The 14919-nt window shown below is 34.8% G+C and overlaps 2 protein-coding genes across 6 annotated transcripts in view; one reads left to right on the plus strand and one right to left on the minus strand.

Moving 5' to 3' along the window:
- LOC106652731 (serine-rich adhesin for platelets) overlaps positions 1 to 5015 on the plus strand; it is a 66468-nt gene extending 61453 nt beyond the window's left edge. For 2 of the 4 annotated variants that reach the window (XM_023458352.1, XM_023458350.1), the window contains one exon: positions 1416 to 5015. In XM_023458352.1, the coding sequence (XP_023314120.1) occupies positions 1416 to 2866 (1451 nt within the window). In that variant the 3' untranslated portion in view covers positions 2867 to 5015. The remainder of the gene's footprint in view (positions 1 to 1415) is intronic. The other 2 variants (XM_023458353.1, XM_023458351.1) reach the window with 1 other exon arrangement.
- Positions 5016 to 6590: 1575 nt separating this feature from the next.
- Positions 6591 to 8320, minus strand: LOC106652732. Of its 2 annotated transcripts, XM_023458354.1 has the most exons (4): positions 8088 to 8320; positions 7669 to 7898; positions 6979 to 7605; positions 6591 to 6913 (listed from the first exon to the last, which is right to left on the minus strand). In XM_023458354.1, the coding sequence occupies exons 1-4, from the start codon at positions 8244 to 8246 to the stop codon at positions 6874 to 6876; spliced, it is 1056 nt and encodes a 351-aa protein (XP_023314122.1). In that variant the 5' UTR covers positions 8247 to 8320; the 3' UTR covers positions 6591 to 6873. The 2 variants fall into 2 exon arrangements, with proteins under 2 accessions (XP_023314122.1, XP_014227347.2); XM_014371861.2 differs by having other exon boundaries at positions 7669 to 8320.
- Positions 8321 to 14919: the final 6599 nt, after the last annotated feature.

Raw genomic sequence — 14919 nt, forward strand, 5'->3', positions numbered from 1 at the left:
GTTGTGTATCATGCGCCGCCTTTGAGATCGAAATCAAAATCGATTGTTATCATTTCGCCTGCGATCATGTCGTTTATATATAGAAAAAAAAATTTACTTTCAAATCCTATTTCCATCCCTCCGACGTCGTTCTCCCTTTTATTTCCCGACAAAAGCGACGATGCTGTATACGGGGTGGGGAGATGATTCTGGGATTTACGATTGAAAGTGAAAAGGTCGACTGTAGAATTTATACAAGTGCAGCCTTTGACAAAGACGCCGACGGACGAGAACGCAGGAATCGTAATAATTTTTTTTTTTTTTGCTCTCTTCGAGTAATAACCTGACAGACGTAGGGACCGAGGATAAAATTGAATTTTCATGATATAAATGAGGTTTTCATACACGCACCGAATGTAGATCACCGAGGCGGTTAGGAGGAGGATAAATCTCGATTCAGAAGAATACGTTTTTTTTTCTGTCTCACAGTCGTCAGCCAACGATTGTGTTTTTTTCTGAACAAACTTGAATTCGATACGCCTTAAACAAGTACGGATTAATAAAATAATTAAATTTTACGGGGAAATCCCAAAGTTTTGAAAGAGCAGCTTTCAGTTAACAATAGGTAAACGAACTGAAAATTGTGCGTCACAGTCATCCCGCACCGATAATCGCTTTGTCAAAAGTGACACGACAACAGAATCGAGGACGTATAAAAATAGAAGATGTCAGTACGTGTGTATCGCACATATTTATAAAAAAAAAAAAAAAAGATCGAAATCGAGCTTGAAAAAGTCTGCAAGGTAAAAAATTCATAAATATTATCGTAATTATCGCTATGATAAATCGTTAACTACGAAGGGATCGCATAAATAAACGCATATATAATCAAACTCATACATCATGACATTTCACTTCATAATCCACATGATCACATCACTATTCATCATCTTCTTCATTATTTGTATACTTCATACGCACACATTATATATTCATTATATTGTTATAAGATCGCTGCAATTACTTTACGCTTTATTAATCATTATTATTATTATTAAAAATAGCTATGTTGATCGTTGTTATTATGATAATTTTATTATACATATAATCGATGATTCGTTGTGAGCCCGTGATTGGTGTAATTCGATGTGCTCCGCTTTTGCAGTCTCATTGTGTCACCGAGAATTTCATCAAAATAAAAAAAAAACTCGTTTCTCACCCATCGACGTGTGATCTGGATAAAAAAAAAATTCATAAACGCACTCGCAAGTAGTAAAGCCCACATCGAGTCAGACGCGTGATCGCGGCCGCATCGAATTCCACCAATTACAAATCTCGCAACACTAAAAAACAACAACAAAAATAATAATCTCTTTCATCGTAATCATAGATATATATCGGTCGATTAATGCATCATTTTCGAAATGTTCCGACAGCAGCCACGCATCAGCGAACCCAATCGACGGACAGTCGCATGACTACTTATCAGCAGCAGCAGCAGCAGCAGCAAATCGTCCGAAGCCGTCCACCGTTGCAGCGGCGGCGTAGCGAGGGCAACGAGCCCACGCCACCGCTGCCGCCGCCTCATCAGAATCGACCCCATCATCATCATCCGCCACCGCAGCCGCCACCCCGTCGCACCTCCTTAGACAGCATGGGTAGTTTCGACAACGTAGCGCTTCTTCATCATCAGCAGCAGCTACGCCTTCAGCAGCAGCAGCAGCAGCAACTGCAGCATCTACAATCGAATCCCTCTAGCAACAACAACAACAACGGCAACGAGGACCGCGTGGTCCGCTGCCGGAACAGCAAGTGCCAGAACCAGGCCAGCCTGGCGGAGGCGCGCAAGACCTACAAGAGCTGCCACAACTGCACCTGCCTGTACTGCTCGCGCGAGTGCAGGCGCGCCCACTGGCACAGGCACAAGCGCACCTGCCTGTACTCGCGCGCCAACAGCCTCTGCATACAGGTGCTGTCTTCCATCAAGAAGGATCCGCAGAGCCTCAAGCACCTGTCGCAGATGGCGCGCCGCGGCTACCTGGCCCACGGCCGGGGCGCCGTCAAGTGCTTCTTCGCCAGTCCCGAGGCCGCGGAGAAGTACGTGCAGTCGGGCTTCCAGGAGCTCGGCGAGCCCGCCTACGTCAGGTGGTCGGACGTGCTGCCGAGCGAGATGGGCGCCGAGCTCTACGCCGAGGCCTGCAAGCTCTGCGAGTCGTACAACGCCGAGACGCGCCTCGTCTGCTACGTCTCGGTCTGCGTAGTGAGGCAGGTGCCCAGCGCCAGCGGGGCAGTCATGTGGGAGCGCCAGCCGGTCTCGCGCTGCGCCAAGCTCAAGCTCGAGGCCAGTTGCCGCGCGCCCCAGACGACGCAGACCGCGACGACGTCCTCGGCCTCGACGACCTCGGCGGTGGCGTCGCCCCAGCCCCAGCCCCAGCCCCAGCAGCAGAAGCCGAAGATGCAGTCGGCGCCGCCACCGCCTCCGATTCAACAGCAGCAGCAGCAGCAGCCACAACCGGCCAACATAACCCGGGACATGGACTCGCCGGAGACGCTGGTGCTGACCTCGAGGCCGCTCCAGGCGGGCGGCCCGCCGGCGCGCCACAGCCGCGAGCTCGCCTTCGAGAACATCCAGCGGCTGCTGAGGCAGCGGGGCGTCTCGCTGAGGCGCCACTTTCCCCAGGTGCACGGCAAGCTCGGCGCCTACGTCGAGGCCAGCGACGCGGACAAGTTCGCCCCCGTGACCATTTACCCGAGGGATCAGGCGAGCGGCCGAAGCTTCATGTGCATCATCATGCTCGAGGCCGAGCCCGAGCGGCTGCGACTGCTGCCCACGGACTCGTCGCGGGTCAAGACCGTCGACGTCTGCCTCGAGCACGAGATCGAGTGAGAGACGAAAGTATTGTCTGGTATGAATGAATGGCGATGAATTCGATCGTGTATAATCATGATCGACGAGCCGATGAATTAAACCTCGTGTATTTCATTCGTGAATGGCTGTTATTGATTTTTGTGTGTACACAACGAATCTTTGATTTCAAATTGTCGTACTCTTCCGCCTATATTATAAAAAAAAAATAAAAAAATTTCGATCGTGTCTTCAATCTTCGGAAAGTCAAATTGCTTATAAAATGTAAACGATAAAAGTGAACAAAATAATCGAAGTTTCATCTCTTCAACGATAATATCAATGTTCTTAAAAATATATTACAATTATTATGTGTGTGCATGCCCTGGATCGATGCATCTCTACCTCGTTGTAGTACGAATACCAAAACCATATGTGTGTGTGTGTACGTGTACGTGTGTAAAACTCGACTTTGAATTTTTCTTTTTTACCGGAAAAAATTTTCGTCTCGCTCGCTTGAAGTGAACGAGCTCGCGAAAATCCGCTTGCGAGATGTCGCCACCCAAAAAAAAAAACAGTAAAAATAAGTAAATAAATAAAAAACAAGCTTGATCGCGCATAAGAGAATCGATGTAGATGCTGCAGAAAAAATATTATATCCCTGGTGGAGCATTCATTCTAAAAATTTCTGAAACGATTGAAAAAAAAAGCAAGAAAAAAACCAAAAACAAAAAATTGTATATTTAGACGAACCTAGGTAGATAAATAACATTGATGATATTAAAAATTATTAATTAATAATAAAAACAAGTATAGATTGTAATGCATGACGAAATAGCGAGTCGAGGATAATTTATTAAAAACTGACATTTCGTTGTATCAAAATCGAAGTTTTAGAGTATTTTTCACCAGTTTATATATATAGAATATATATTCTATGCGAGCTTTATCGCAGTTCGATGTTTTTTTTTTTGTTAAAACATTGTTATTTACTGCTATTATTACGCAAACTCGTATTTATACTTAATTAATAAAATTAATACGAATAGACAAAATATTGTAAAGTAATCGTTTTTTCGCCTATGTTAGGTTTTCAATCAGCAGGTTTATAAATAGTAAAATATTAGCGGATTATTAAATACGTGTACAATGCTGCTTTTCCGAATCTTCGCAATAGAAACGACCTGTGTACATAATGTAAAATTACAATTTTCCCATGATAAATTAACGAACTATAATGACGTGCATATTTTCGTGCGACATCCTGCAACGTGAAATAATTATTTTTTAAGTATATGAACCGTGTGAGACCCTCGTTTTTCGTACATAATGTTGCACAAAAAAATAATTATTACAAATACTTTCCTTGTTTGTTATATAATGATGTTAATCGTGTATCATATTTTTAATATTTTACTGTGTAAAAATATGTATGTAATTAATTACAGCTGAATTTGATAATCAAAATTATGACATTTAAGCTCATTACTTTCTATGTAAGTGTTATAAATTATATTTAAATCCCTAAGTATATTGTTACAAAATCTTAAGTTAAGATGATTTATAACATTGTTTTACTACGTCACTTACTTTCATTGATCAGTCACGTGAATTGTTGAAAGAAAAATATGTTTTGTCAATAAACATATCATGTTGTACGATCTTAGAAAATTCAATTGCTTTATTTCTCTGTATCTATATCGCGCATGTTGGCTTTGAAAATTTTCATTCAAAAATTTCTTTTTTTTTATCAAAGATTGATGCGAGTGACGATAAGTTGATGTATCGAAAATGAATGTTGAACAATCGACCATAATGCTACCAAATTAAATATGTAACGAGAAAGTATACTTGGAACGTGTAAAAAATTTTTAGCGAAAGCAACCGAATTCAAGCGCTTCCTGGACCTTGTGACGTGTGTGCGTTTTAGATAATCCCTGAAAGTAGTATCTTGCACCGAATTACTTGCGTTGGACTTTCACGCGAGGAAACCATGTTGAACGATACGATTATAATATGAAAACATTGAAATTGCGTATGATGATATTGGTTTGAAAAAGAATCAAAATGAATTAATGAATGTATCTGTTAGAAATCAAACATTAAATAAATATCTTTAAAGAAAAGATGACCTATTTTTTGACTGTTTCATTACATATACCACATTAAATTCATTTATAGAAAAAAAAAATATTGAACTGCTGTTCTTATATTAAATCACTCATAAAGAACAATGAAATGAAATTGATAAATCATTGCCATGAAATTGTAAAGAACTTACAGAATTGGTTTGCTATTTAGATTTTATGTGCGAAAAATCCTAAAAAACTAGAAAGACGTGAAAAAGCGCGCTGAAACTCTTAGATAATCAATTGATCGTCTTGACTTGACTAAACTTTGAAAAATGTTTTTCGTCTATACTTCAGTAATTAATTACGCTCGTTGAACAGTAAAAATGTATATTTAACGATATAAAAATATTACAAAAATGACAAATAAATTTATTATAATTAAAAATTACTCATACTTGCTGCAAACAATCGACGCTTTCTCTCAACTCACGTATGAAAAATCCCGACACTTGTAAAATTTAAGATTTTATAACTTCACTCTGGAAAAGTGTATTTTATTCTATCCAGAGTTTAATTGAATTATAAAATATAGTGCCAAGTCGCTAGATAAGGATAAATTTTGCTTTTTCAAACACATCATTTTTTTTAAAGTAAAGCCCAAGTATCAGATACAATGATCAATCAAACAGCAAAAAAATTCAAATAAACATTAGAAAATATAAAAAGAATTGATTGAATAAATTGAACGAGTGTGTATACTGCGTGTAAACTCTGATGAAGAATGCATAAAAAACCTTTATGAATACGATTTGTCCGCAATGTTTTTTTTAGTTCTATGATGAAAAATGTCTTTAATGATATCTTCGAATAGGTACGATGTATTCGGATAATTTGATAGAACGATCAGCTTGAAAAAATTCAACAGCAGTCGTGTGCTTAAATTTGTTTGCTGATGTAAGAGTATGAGAAGAAAAATATTTATAATTATTAAAAAAATCCTATATCGTTAAAACTGTAAATCATTTTAATTTTATAATAATTACATCTATAAAAATTTGAAATTGATAAAATTTTGTTTACATAATATTATAAACTATATAAGTCTCGATAAAAAAACGCTTGATTAGATGAATGCATAGTGATTGGATATTCACATTGTACTTAAGATTTGATTCGGCTAGTAATTTATTGAATTGTAATAGGTCAAAAGAAATTTGCGTTAAAGACGTATACAACACGTACAAGATTGTAACACAATTTAATCGCAACAAAGTGTCCATCAAGGGAGTTAAAACTTTTTGACGACATAAAATAAATAAGTGTTGAAAAAAATAATTATAGATTTATGAAGCATCGAAAGTGACTTCGTCGAGTTCTTTCATTGAAAAATTCGAGTGATTTACTCGAAGACTGCTAAAAAGTAAGATAACGATTGTTCATGAACGTGAGAAAACGATTTTTGCAGAGCTGTTCAAAATTGACTGATTTTTATCGCTCAATTGTGTATTAACGTCTGCATTCTTCTAGCATTTCTCGTACAGAAACGCATCCTTCATTTCTGACGATGACAACTTTGAATAAATAATATTGTTTAGCAAAATATAAATTAGGTTGTATTATTTAAACTGATACAATACTGTTTCAAAAATTTTATCGATTCACTAAAATATTATGAAAAAAACTGTATAACTCGATTTTACAAATAAAACCTTAATTTTATTGTACAGACTTTGAAATAATTTATTTGAATTATGTAACATCGATCAAGTTATTGATCGTAGAGTTGAAACATAATCACCAGCAATGTTCTGACATTTATAATTGTTAATATCTGATTCCATCGATCGTTATTGGTCGAATTCGAATTATTTATTGATACGACTGATAAATAAGTAGATTTGACCGATGATACATCTGGTGTCGGTGGACGAAGCTGTCGATCGTTCTTGGACTAAGATACGATTAGTAATATGTCGTTTAACTCGGTTTAACTCGGTTTTTAGCTGCATTATCATTTCTAAAAATATAATATTATTTTAGATGAAAAAAATTGTATTTACTATTTTTAAAATATTTACATACATAATTTTAATTGAAAATTCTCTTATATATTTCAACTCGTCATTATCAATATCTGATCCTATTGCTTTCAAATATGCTCGTATTGCTTGAAGGAAATCAGGTTTGGTTAGAAACGTAGTACAATTAAAAAAAGATCTAGCCGATTTCATTATGGAAACGTCTTGTTTCTCTAGTTCTGGAAGACAACGCAGTTCATTATAATACTTGCACGCATTATTTCGATCACAACTATATATTTTCAAGTAAGTTTGATCGTCTTTTCCCGGATACAATACGATCTCTATACATGCGACCAACAGTATCCCATAATTGATCCGATACAGATGTATTGCCTTGACATAATCAATTTTAAGCGTAAGGAGCGTATTTTTAAACGTGTTGCGTTCTATTGGACCCCTACCTCCTGAACTTTTTTGCATCACCTTCCGTATCATATAAATCAAAAGATGTCTATCCTCTAAATTCTCTTCTTCAATTTCCTCGACAATTAAATATTCTTGTAAATTGATAACAGAGGTTGCATTAAGTTTGTTTAAAAAATATTCTGGTGTAATTAATAACGAACTATATCGAGGTTTACGTGAAGTAAATTTAGGCTCAACTGGCTGCTGTGGTTTATTATTATCTCTAAAAATAGAATATAATTTTAGAATGAACAATTTTATCAAAAATTTGAAAGTATTTACTAACATAAATTGAATCGATGCTTCTCGGATATAAGATAATTCATAATTATCTATTTCAATATTTCTTAAATATGCTCTAATCATTTTCAAGAAATCAGGTTGGTCTAAAAGCTTAGAGCTCTTAAAAAAAGATCTAGCTGATATAGCTATGTTCACTGTTTGTTTCTGTTTTTCTGGAACACCACACAGCTTATTATACATCTTCATTGCGGTCGATCTATTACAATCATATATCTGCAAGTATTGTTCATAATTTTGGTTTGGGTACAGGATATATTCAACACTAGCCACAGCCAATATGCCATAATTTAATCGATACAAATTTACCGTTTTCAAATAATCAATCTTAAAGCTAACAATCGTACTTTTAAACGACTTTAAATAACACAACGGTATTTTAATTCCCACAAATCTTCCCATTACCTCACGTATTGTATTCCTTAAGATATTTTCATCCTCTAATTGTTCTTCTTCGATTTCGTTGAGATTCAAATAATCGACCAAATTAATAAGCTTATCAACGTGATTTTTTTGTAAAAAATATTTACATTGTACTAAATGGTTCATCCTGCTTTCCCTCATGTCGAAATGCTCTGGCACTGACCAAACAATATATTTCTATTTGAATATTTGATGTGTGAGACATCCGACAACAAGCACGGATCTATCTATACTAATATAACAGTTACACAAATTCACTCTTCGTGAGGTAAACATCGTGGTTTCGCATAAATATTAGAATACAACAGTCAAATAATACAATTATGAAAGCATAATTTCGAAATGTATCTTTGAAAGTATTTTACATATTCTCGATTAACTTTTTTACTCTAAAGAATCCAGATTTTGGTAGTATAGAAATCAACGGCAGATCTAGTCTCGATCACACTTTTTAAACCTAAACCTAATCCACTCGAGAATCACCTGGCTCTTATACCTTGATACCCTGTTTGCAACCGTAGAGAGCTTATATATGAACTTAAACACCAAGTCCCCATTCTCTATGGTGATTTAAAATTGAAAAAATCAGGATGTGATTATACAGCTGTGGAAAAAAGGACCCTGATACGTATTTTATTTCCTAATTGACTCGACGCATTTGCTTAAATCCTCCACACAATTTGGCAGACTCCGAATCATACATTCGGAGTCGATATTTATGATTTCGACTCTCTGTTTATCCATTTCCTATGTTTCGTTCTCGCAGAGCAAAGATAATTCGTCGTCGATTCGATTGGCGCATCGTTTGCGTTCAACGCGTCCTCGTAAACGGCAGGCTCGATGATCTCGTCGGAGATAGCTGGACAAACATTTTCGACTTCTTACCACAAATTGGTCTCGTAGCACTGAAGGCGCCATGCTTTACTCTTTACCGTTTCTTTTTCAGCTTCGCGCACCGAAAACAGCCATTGACAGATTTTTTTATAAATCTTTATAGAATCGTAAAGCAAAATTTATTTTTTTACGAAACATTTTGCTGCAATTTAAAACCCTGAGCTCTGACTCTGATGAATGGGTGATTCTTGCTTCGTGGACAAAAATTTGCAAAAATTTCCATGATTAGCAAGTGGCAATTTTTTTAGTAAAATGATTCTGAGACAAAGACCGTGAATAAATTAATTGATATTTAGTTCTTTGAAAATTTTCATTTAATTTTGATGTTTGTATTTTACATTATCAAGAAAAACACACGTTAAGAATAAATTTATTGAGAAAAAAAAAACAAAAATTCGGATTCTTTTCAAATTCAAATATTACATTTTCTGTCTCGTAGTTGAAGAGTCTGACATCAATTTTAATTATTTGCCACTGGCAATAGCAGAAACTGCTATAGGTACTGCATTCTCTTTTATTTTTTCTTTGAGCTTTTCTCTGAGATTGACCCACTGCATAAAAGTAAATGTTGTTATTACATGTATTGGTCAAAGAAAAATTATCTAAAAACATTACTAACCCAACCAGCTCTTACAGCTGACATGCTCAAGATCACAATCAACATAATGACGAGTACTCGTGGAAACACCATGGTGTTGATTTTACTTCGATGATTTCTATACTTCACTTGAACGATCGCTAATGCCGGACAATGTAAGTCTTGGAGTTGTACGAATCTTTTATAGGTTGAAAAAATGATAAAGCTAGGCAGTCTCAACTTATGCATATTCATTTTTGCATTATTTGGAATGGAAAATTGCTTGAATAGTAGTAAAAATAGAGGATTCCCACTGGATGGTATTCATCTTTGAAAATAAATAATGCATGACATCTAAAAACTATTAAATTTATCATTTTGTTACATTTATCAGTTATTTTCCTACGTGGGATTCACACTATATTGATAATGAATATTCACTCAACGGCCACATAATATATTATCTATAACCTTCACCTCAATACAATACTCTGTTCGACAGATGAATAGTGTGTACATTGATATAAAAAATAAATATTCGAAAATCTCTGTTTTTAAAACTTTTCAGATTTTTGTTTGATAATGCTCAATTTTTAAACATTTTCATTTTGACTTGATCGTTATACTAATTGAAACCAAAGTTTATGCATGATTATTATCAAAATTTTTTATATGAAAAAAGAAAGAACGTGCCTATTCTTCATCGTGAATACTCTGATAAAAATGAAAGCATACATGGATAAACACTGGATACCTCTATTAACATGGAACTCATTTATTTGTTAGTAATGTCCCTAAAACTTTCAATCATAATTTAATTTGTATTGTATTTCATTTCGATTATCTTACATTGTTAGTAATTAAAAATATTTTCGATAACATTTAAAACTAAAAACTTACAATTTCGGAATCTAAAATTATATAACATAATATAACCTCAAAAAATATTACCTTTAAAAAACTAGCCTGGCTCGAATACTTTGAGCTTAAACACCAAGTCCCCATTCTCTGGTGATTTTAAATTTTAAAAAATCTCAAGACATGTCTACATCCGGGATGCGATTATGCAGTTGTGGAAAAAAGGACCCTGATTCGTATTTTATTTCCTAATTGACTCGACGCATTTGTTAAAATCCTCGCGCACACAATTTGGCAGCCTCTGAATCATACATTAGGAGTCGATATTTTGATTTTGACTGTCTGTTTATCCATTTCCTATGTTTCGTTCTCGCAGTGCAAAGATAATTCATCGTCGATTCGATTGGCACATCGTTTGCGTTCAACGCGTCTTCGTAAACGACAGGCTCGATGATCTCAGTGGAGATAGCTGGACAAACATTTTCGACTTCTTACCTTAAATTGGTCTCGTAGCACTGAAGGCGCCATGCTTTATGATGGTCTTTTATAGCCGAATTTTTTTCGATCAAGGATTTTTTCATAAGCCAATTTTTATCAATGAATTCACATAAATTTTCAGAGTTAGAATAATTATATCAAACTTAAATGAGTGTGAAAAATTATCTGTGCCGGTCGCGAAAAAAATCAATAGCGATATAAATGAGGAATGTATCACCGCAGCTCTCTGATTATATAGTTGACACATCGAGCGAAAAGTCTGCTCCTCGAAACTGTAAATGTGAAAAAGATCTAAGAAGTGGATGTTTATAAGTTGCAATATCACTTGCATCGATCGGAAAGATAAGGTTCCTAATATTAAAAAAAAAATCAATAAATCAGAGAATCTTTGACTATCTTTTATGTTTATTTATAATCATTTTAATCAATATAATGTACACGCGAAATTCGCACAACACAAGTATTTATATAATAATATCTGCCAATGCAGATTAGTTTTCATTCGGCTCCTTTTAAAAATTCTTCCTCACATCCTCGATGCAATCATTTATCATTCAGTAAACAAACAACTTCAATGCTTTATTATTATTATTTTTTTAATCTCGTTCTTTCACTCCCCCGACATAAAAGGATTTATATGATTCATATTAAAATTACCGCATTGATAATAATGTCTACGCAGACGTTGTGTATTTCGTATGTAACAAACATACGCATACTCGTATTACATTTGCGACCATTATTAGTTTTTGTTTTTTCTAAATTTTATATTTTCAATTCATTTAAATTAGCAAACAACGTTAAATCGCAATTTTATTATTTACACTTACGATCGTACAATAAATGTATTTATTTTATAGATGTATCTAACTAAGATATATACATTTATATGGACTAAATCATGTCAACCGCAATGAACCAAATGATTGAATCAAAAATTTACCAATTTACAAGACAGTAAATCTACATTAGTCGCAAAGACATCGTGAAAAACGTATCAAGGGTCATAGCTTCTCTTTACATATCAAGTAATCGTAAAAAAATAATTAGAAAGCCCATTAAAAAAAAAAAATATTATTTGAAAAAATATATGAGTTGTCAAACGGAGTATCATTCGGAAAATCTTTCAAATTTCATCAGTCAATAAACCGGCATGCGTATACAACGCACATTTTTATTTTTGGTTAGCCATTGTTGACATGATCCAGCCCATATTAGTATCGAGTAATTAATAATAAGAATTTTGTGTTCCTTAATAATTGTGTTTTATATTCCAGGGAAATTGCTTTCTCCCCCTCCCCCCCCCTTCTCTCTTTCTCTTTTCCGCCACTCTTTCTTTCCCTCTTCTACTTTTAATTCTTCACCTTATTTGTTCAGATCATATAACTTTGTACATAAAATTACTATAATTTACCTTATTTAATAATCCTTAATCGTAAATCCATAATTTCTAGCTACGTAAGAATCTTAGTAATCGTAATTGTAATTCTGCGCAGTCGTCAATGTAGTCGTATTCGGATAAGTAGCATTGGTATACTTTATTCTTAAAATTTTTTTTTCTTATTAACAAATCAAAAATTTTCATTTATTTATATGTAATTTATAACCACATAATTTTATTCATACTCATGTATACAATTTTTACACTCATACACGCACTTACGCTAAAACGCAAGTCGAAATAATAATTTAGTCGCTATACGCGTGTACACGTTATAAGTATTCTTCGATTTCATGGATGCCTGGAGGCAGTAACTGACAGCATTTGTACACGCAATAGTAACGTATCGATATCCACGTTGTTTTAATCATGATTTAAATATTATAAATTATACACGGGCTTTCTCTTATTTTTATAATTTATCTGTGTATTTGATTGATAATTAAATGTCAATTTTCAATGTTTTAACGACTCGAGACAATTTGAATACAGGTGGGACACCCTAAAAATGAGCTGCAGTTACAAGCCGGATTCAGTTACTTTTTTCTATCACTAATCGTAAGTTTTTCATTTAAATTCTAGTTTTTATATCGTGCAACTTGCGCACTTGGTACAACTAGACGGTATCAGCGATCGTGTGTTTTCCTTTTAACTCGCGCGCATAAGCATCGCTTGAATGAGATCTTGAAATTTTGTAATATTTTAAAGAGAAGGTGTTCATAGCGTAATAATTATTGAAATTCAAGGTAAGTGACTTCTATTAATACGCTGCATTTTTTTATCGATAGGCGTTAGATTATATTTTCTTATATTATTTCGAGCATTCCGAGGTAAAAAGCACTCGAGGAAAACTTATTCAATGTGCTTTTTTTATAAGTTGCAAAGTTTGTTTGCTTGTTTTTAATATAAAAAAGAGAGCTCTTCGCATGGCAAGAGAGAAATATGTTTTTATTAGAGACGATCTAAAATGTATAAATATTCTCAAATATACTTTTATTCACTTTTATTCAATAAAAGATTTGTTATTGTATATGAATATATTATATTTTATTAATTATTTTAAGCGATTAAATGGGTTGACTTGTTTCTCTTTACTCTTTTAAGTATCATAAAGTTCTTCTCGAAAGATCAACACTTTGAAATTTATACAGATCTTTACTTAACTCTCACTGAAATTATCAAGCAGCTATAATGATTTGTGTCAAAGAGTGGCATTAAATAGGATCGATGGTATCAATTGTTTTTTCCTTCCGGGATCGTTCGCGTTAAAAACTTATGAGAACAGCGCCCGCTAAAAAATGTCATCACAACATAAATGACTTCACAATGATAAATGCCGCGACATGTAAATTGCGAGCTCGCATACTCGAATTTATCGAGGTAATGAACAAACGAGCCTGAGGCAGCTCTGTTAAAATAATCTCACTCGACTGGTGCGTGCACTCGATATTGTACAATCTATAATTTGTTTCCAATTATGAACGATAGCAAGCAACGCAAAAGATAATTTTTAATTGCATGATTTATTTACATAATCAAAACAATGCCTATCATTATTATTATAATTATTGTTATCATGACGGTTATTATACATAATGAAAAAGCAGTAAGGCTCGTTAAAAGGTGTGTTGTGTACGATAGAAGAAATCGATTTTTTGTTGTAAATAAGATCGACGAATGATACCAAAGAGTACATTGTGGAGAATCGATGCATTCAAGTTACTCTTTTATAGTTTTGATAGTATATAATTAATAAACAGTAATGAAGCTAAAAGTGAGAAGAATCGATTTTTAAATTAGAACAGCATCGATAATTTGTTTTTTCTTCTACCATTAGTCTCTGTACTTTCTACGGCAATCCAACTTCGATCGATCATTCCCCTAGTCTTCGCAAAAGATAACGCAGGTAAAGTTACATTTTTTTAGTTTTTTTTTTTTCATTTCTCACGTACTGCTGTGACAATTTTGGACAAACTCTTGCTCCATGCGAAATTAAAAAAGTGTGAAAAGAAAATTGTGAAAAGTTCATGTAGCGCGCGTACAGTAAGGATTATCGTGTGCGATCGCTCAGGTTTGGTCCCAACCGCTGCGAGTCAGAAAGAAGAGACGAGAGCTTGGATTTCTGGAGCGACTTTTTAGCTTCTCGATGACAATGACAATTCGTTCGACATTGAAATCAGCCTCGATCGCCTCCGACGTGTGAAACACTCAGCTCTTTAACGTAGAATCCCGGAGCAAAATCCGCGCGGAGTAAGATTATGCTAGAAACCCAAGTAACACTTGACGATTTTATGCGTATTTTTCAATTGTTCATTTGTTTCACTGGGTATGAATTTTCTTCCTTACCATGCCGAATCGAATGACACTTACGCAGAAGTAATGAAAAGGGTTTTGTCTCGTTGCAAGTCGCGTGGACGAACGGAGCTAAAGATTTTAATGTGGCAATATAGATAGTGCGAAAAATTATAAAAGTCTGAAAGAGCCATTCTCAAAAGTTTACGTAATTCGCGCGAGTTCCTCAAATTATCATCTCAACTTTATCCTTT

Source organism: Trichogramma pretiosum, unplaced genomic scaffold (genome assembly GCF_000599845.2).
Source record: "Trichogramma pretiosum strain Unisexual culture from Peru unplaced genomic scaffold, Tpre_2.0 scaffold117, whole genome shotgun sequence".
NCBI classification, from domain to species: Eukaryota; Metazoa; Arthropoda; class Insecta; order Hymenoptera; family Trichogrammatidae; genus Trichogramma; species Trichogramma pretiosum.

Coding starts and splice junctions, on each gene's coding strand:
- LOC106652732 (XM_014371861.2), bottom strand. CDS start 8,246: ATGAGGGAAAGCAGGATGAACCATTTAGTACAATGTAAATATTTTTTA. Junction 7,606..7,668: donor GAAGCATCGATTCAATTTAT/GTTAGTAAATAC, acceptor TTCTATTTTTAG/AGATAATAATAAACCACAGC. Junction 6,914..6,978: donor GAATTTTCAATTAAAATTAT/GTATGTAAATAT, acceptor TTATATTTTTAG/AAATGATAATGCAGCTAAAA.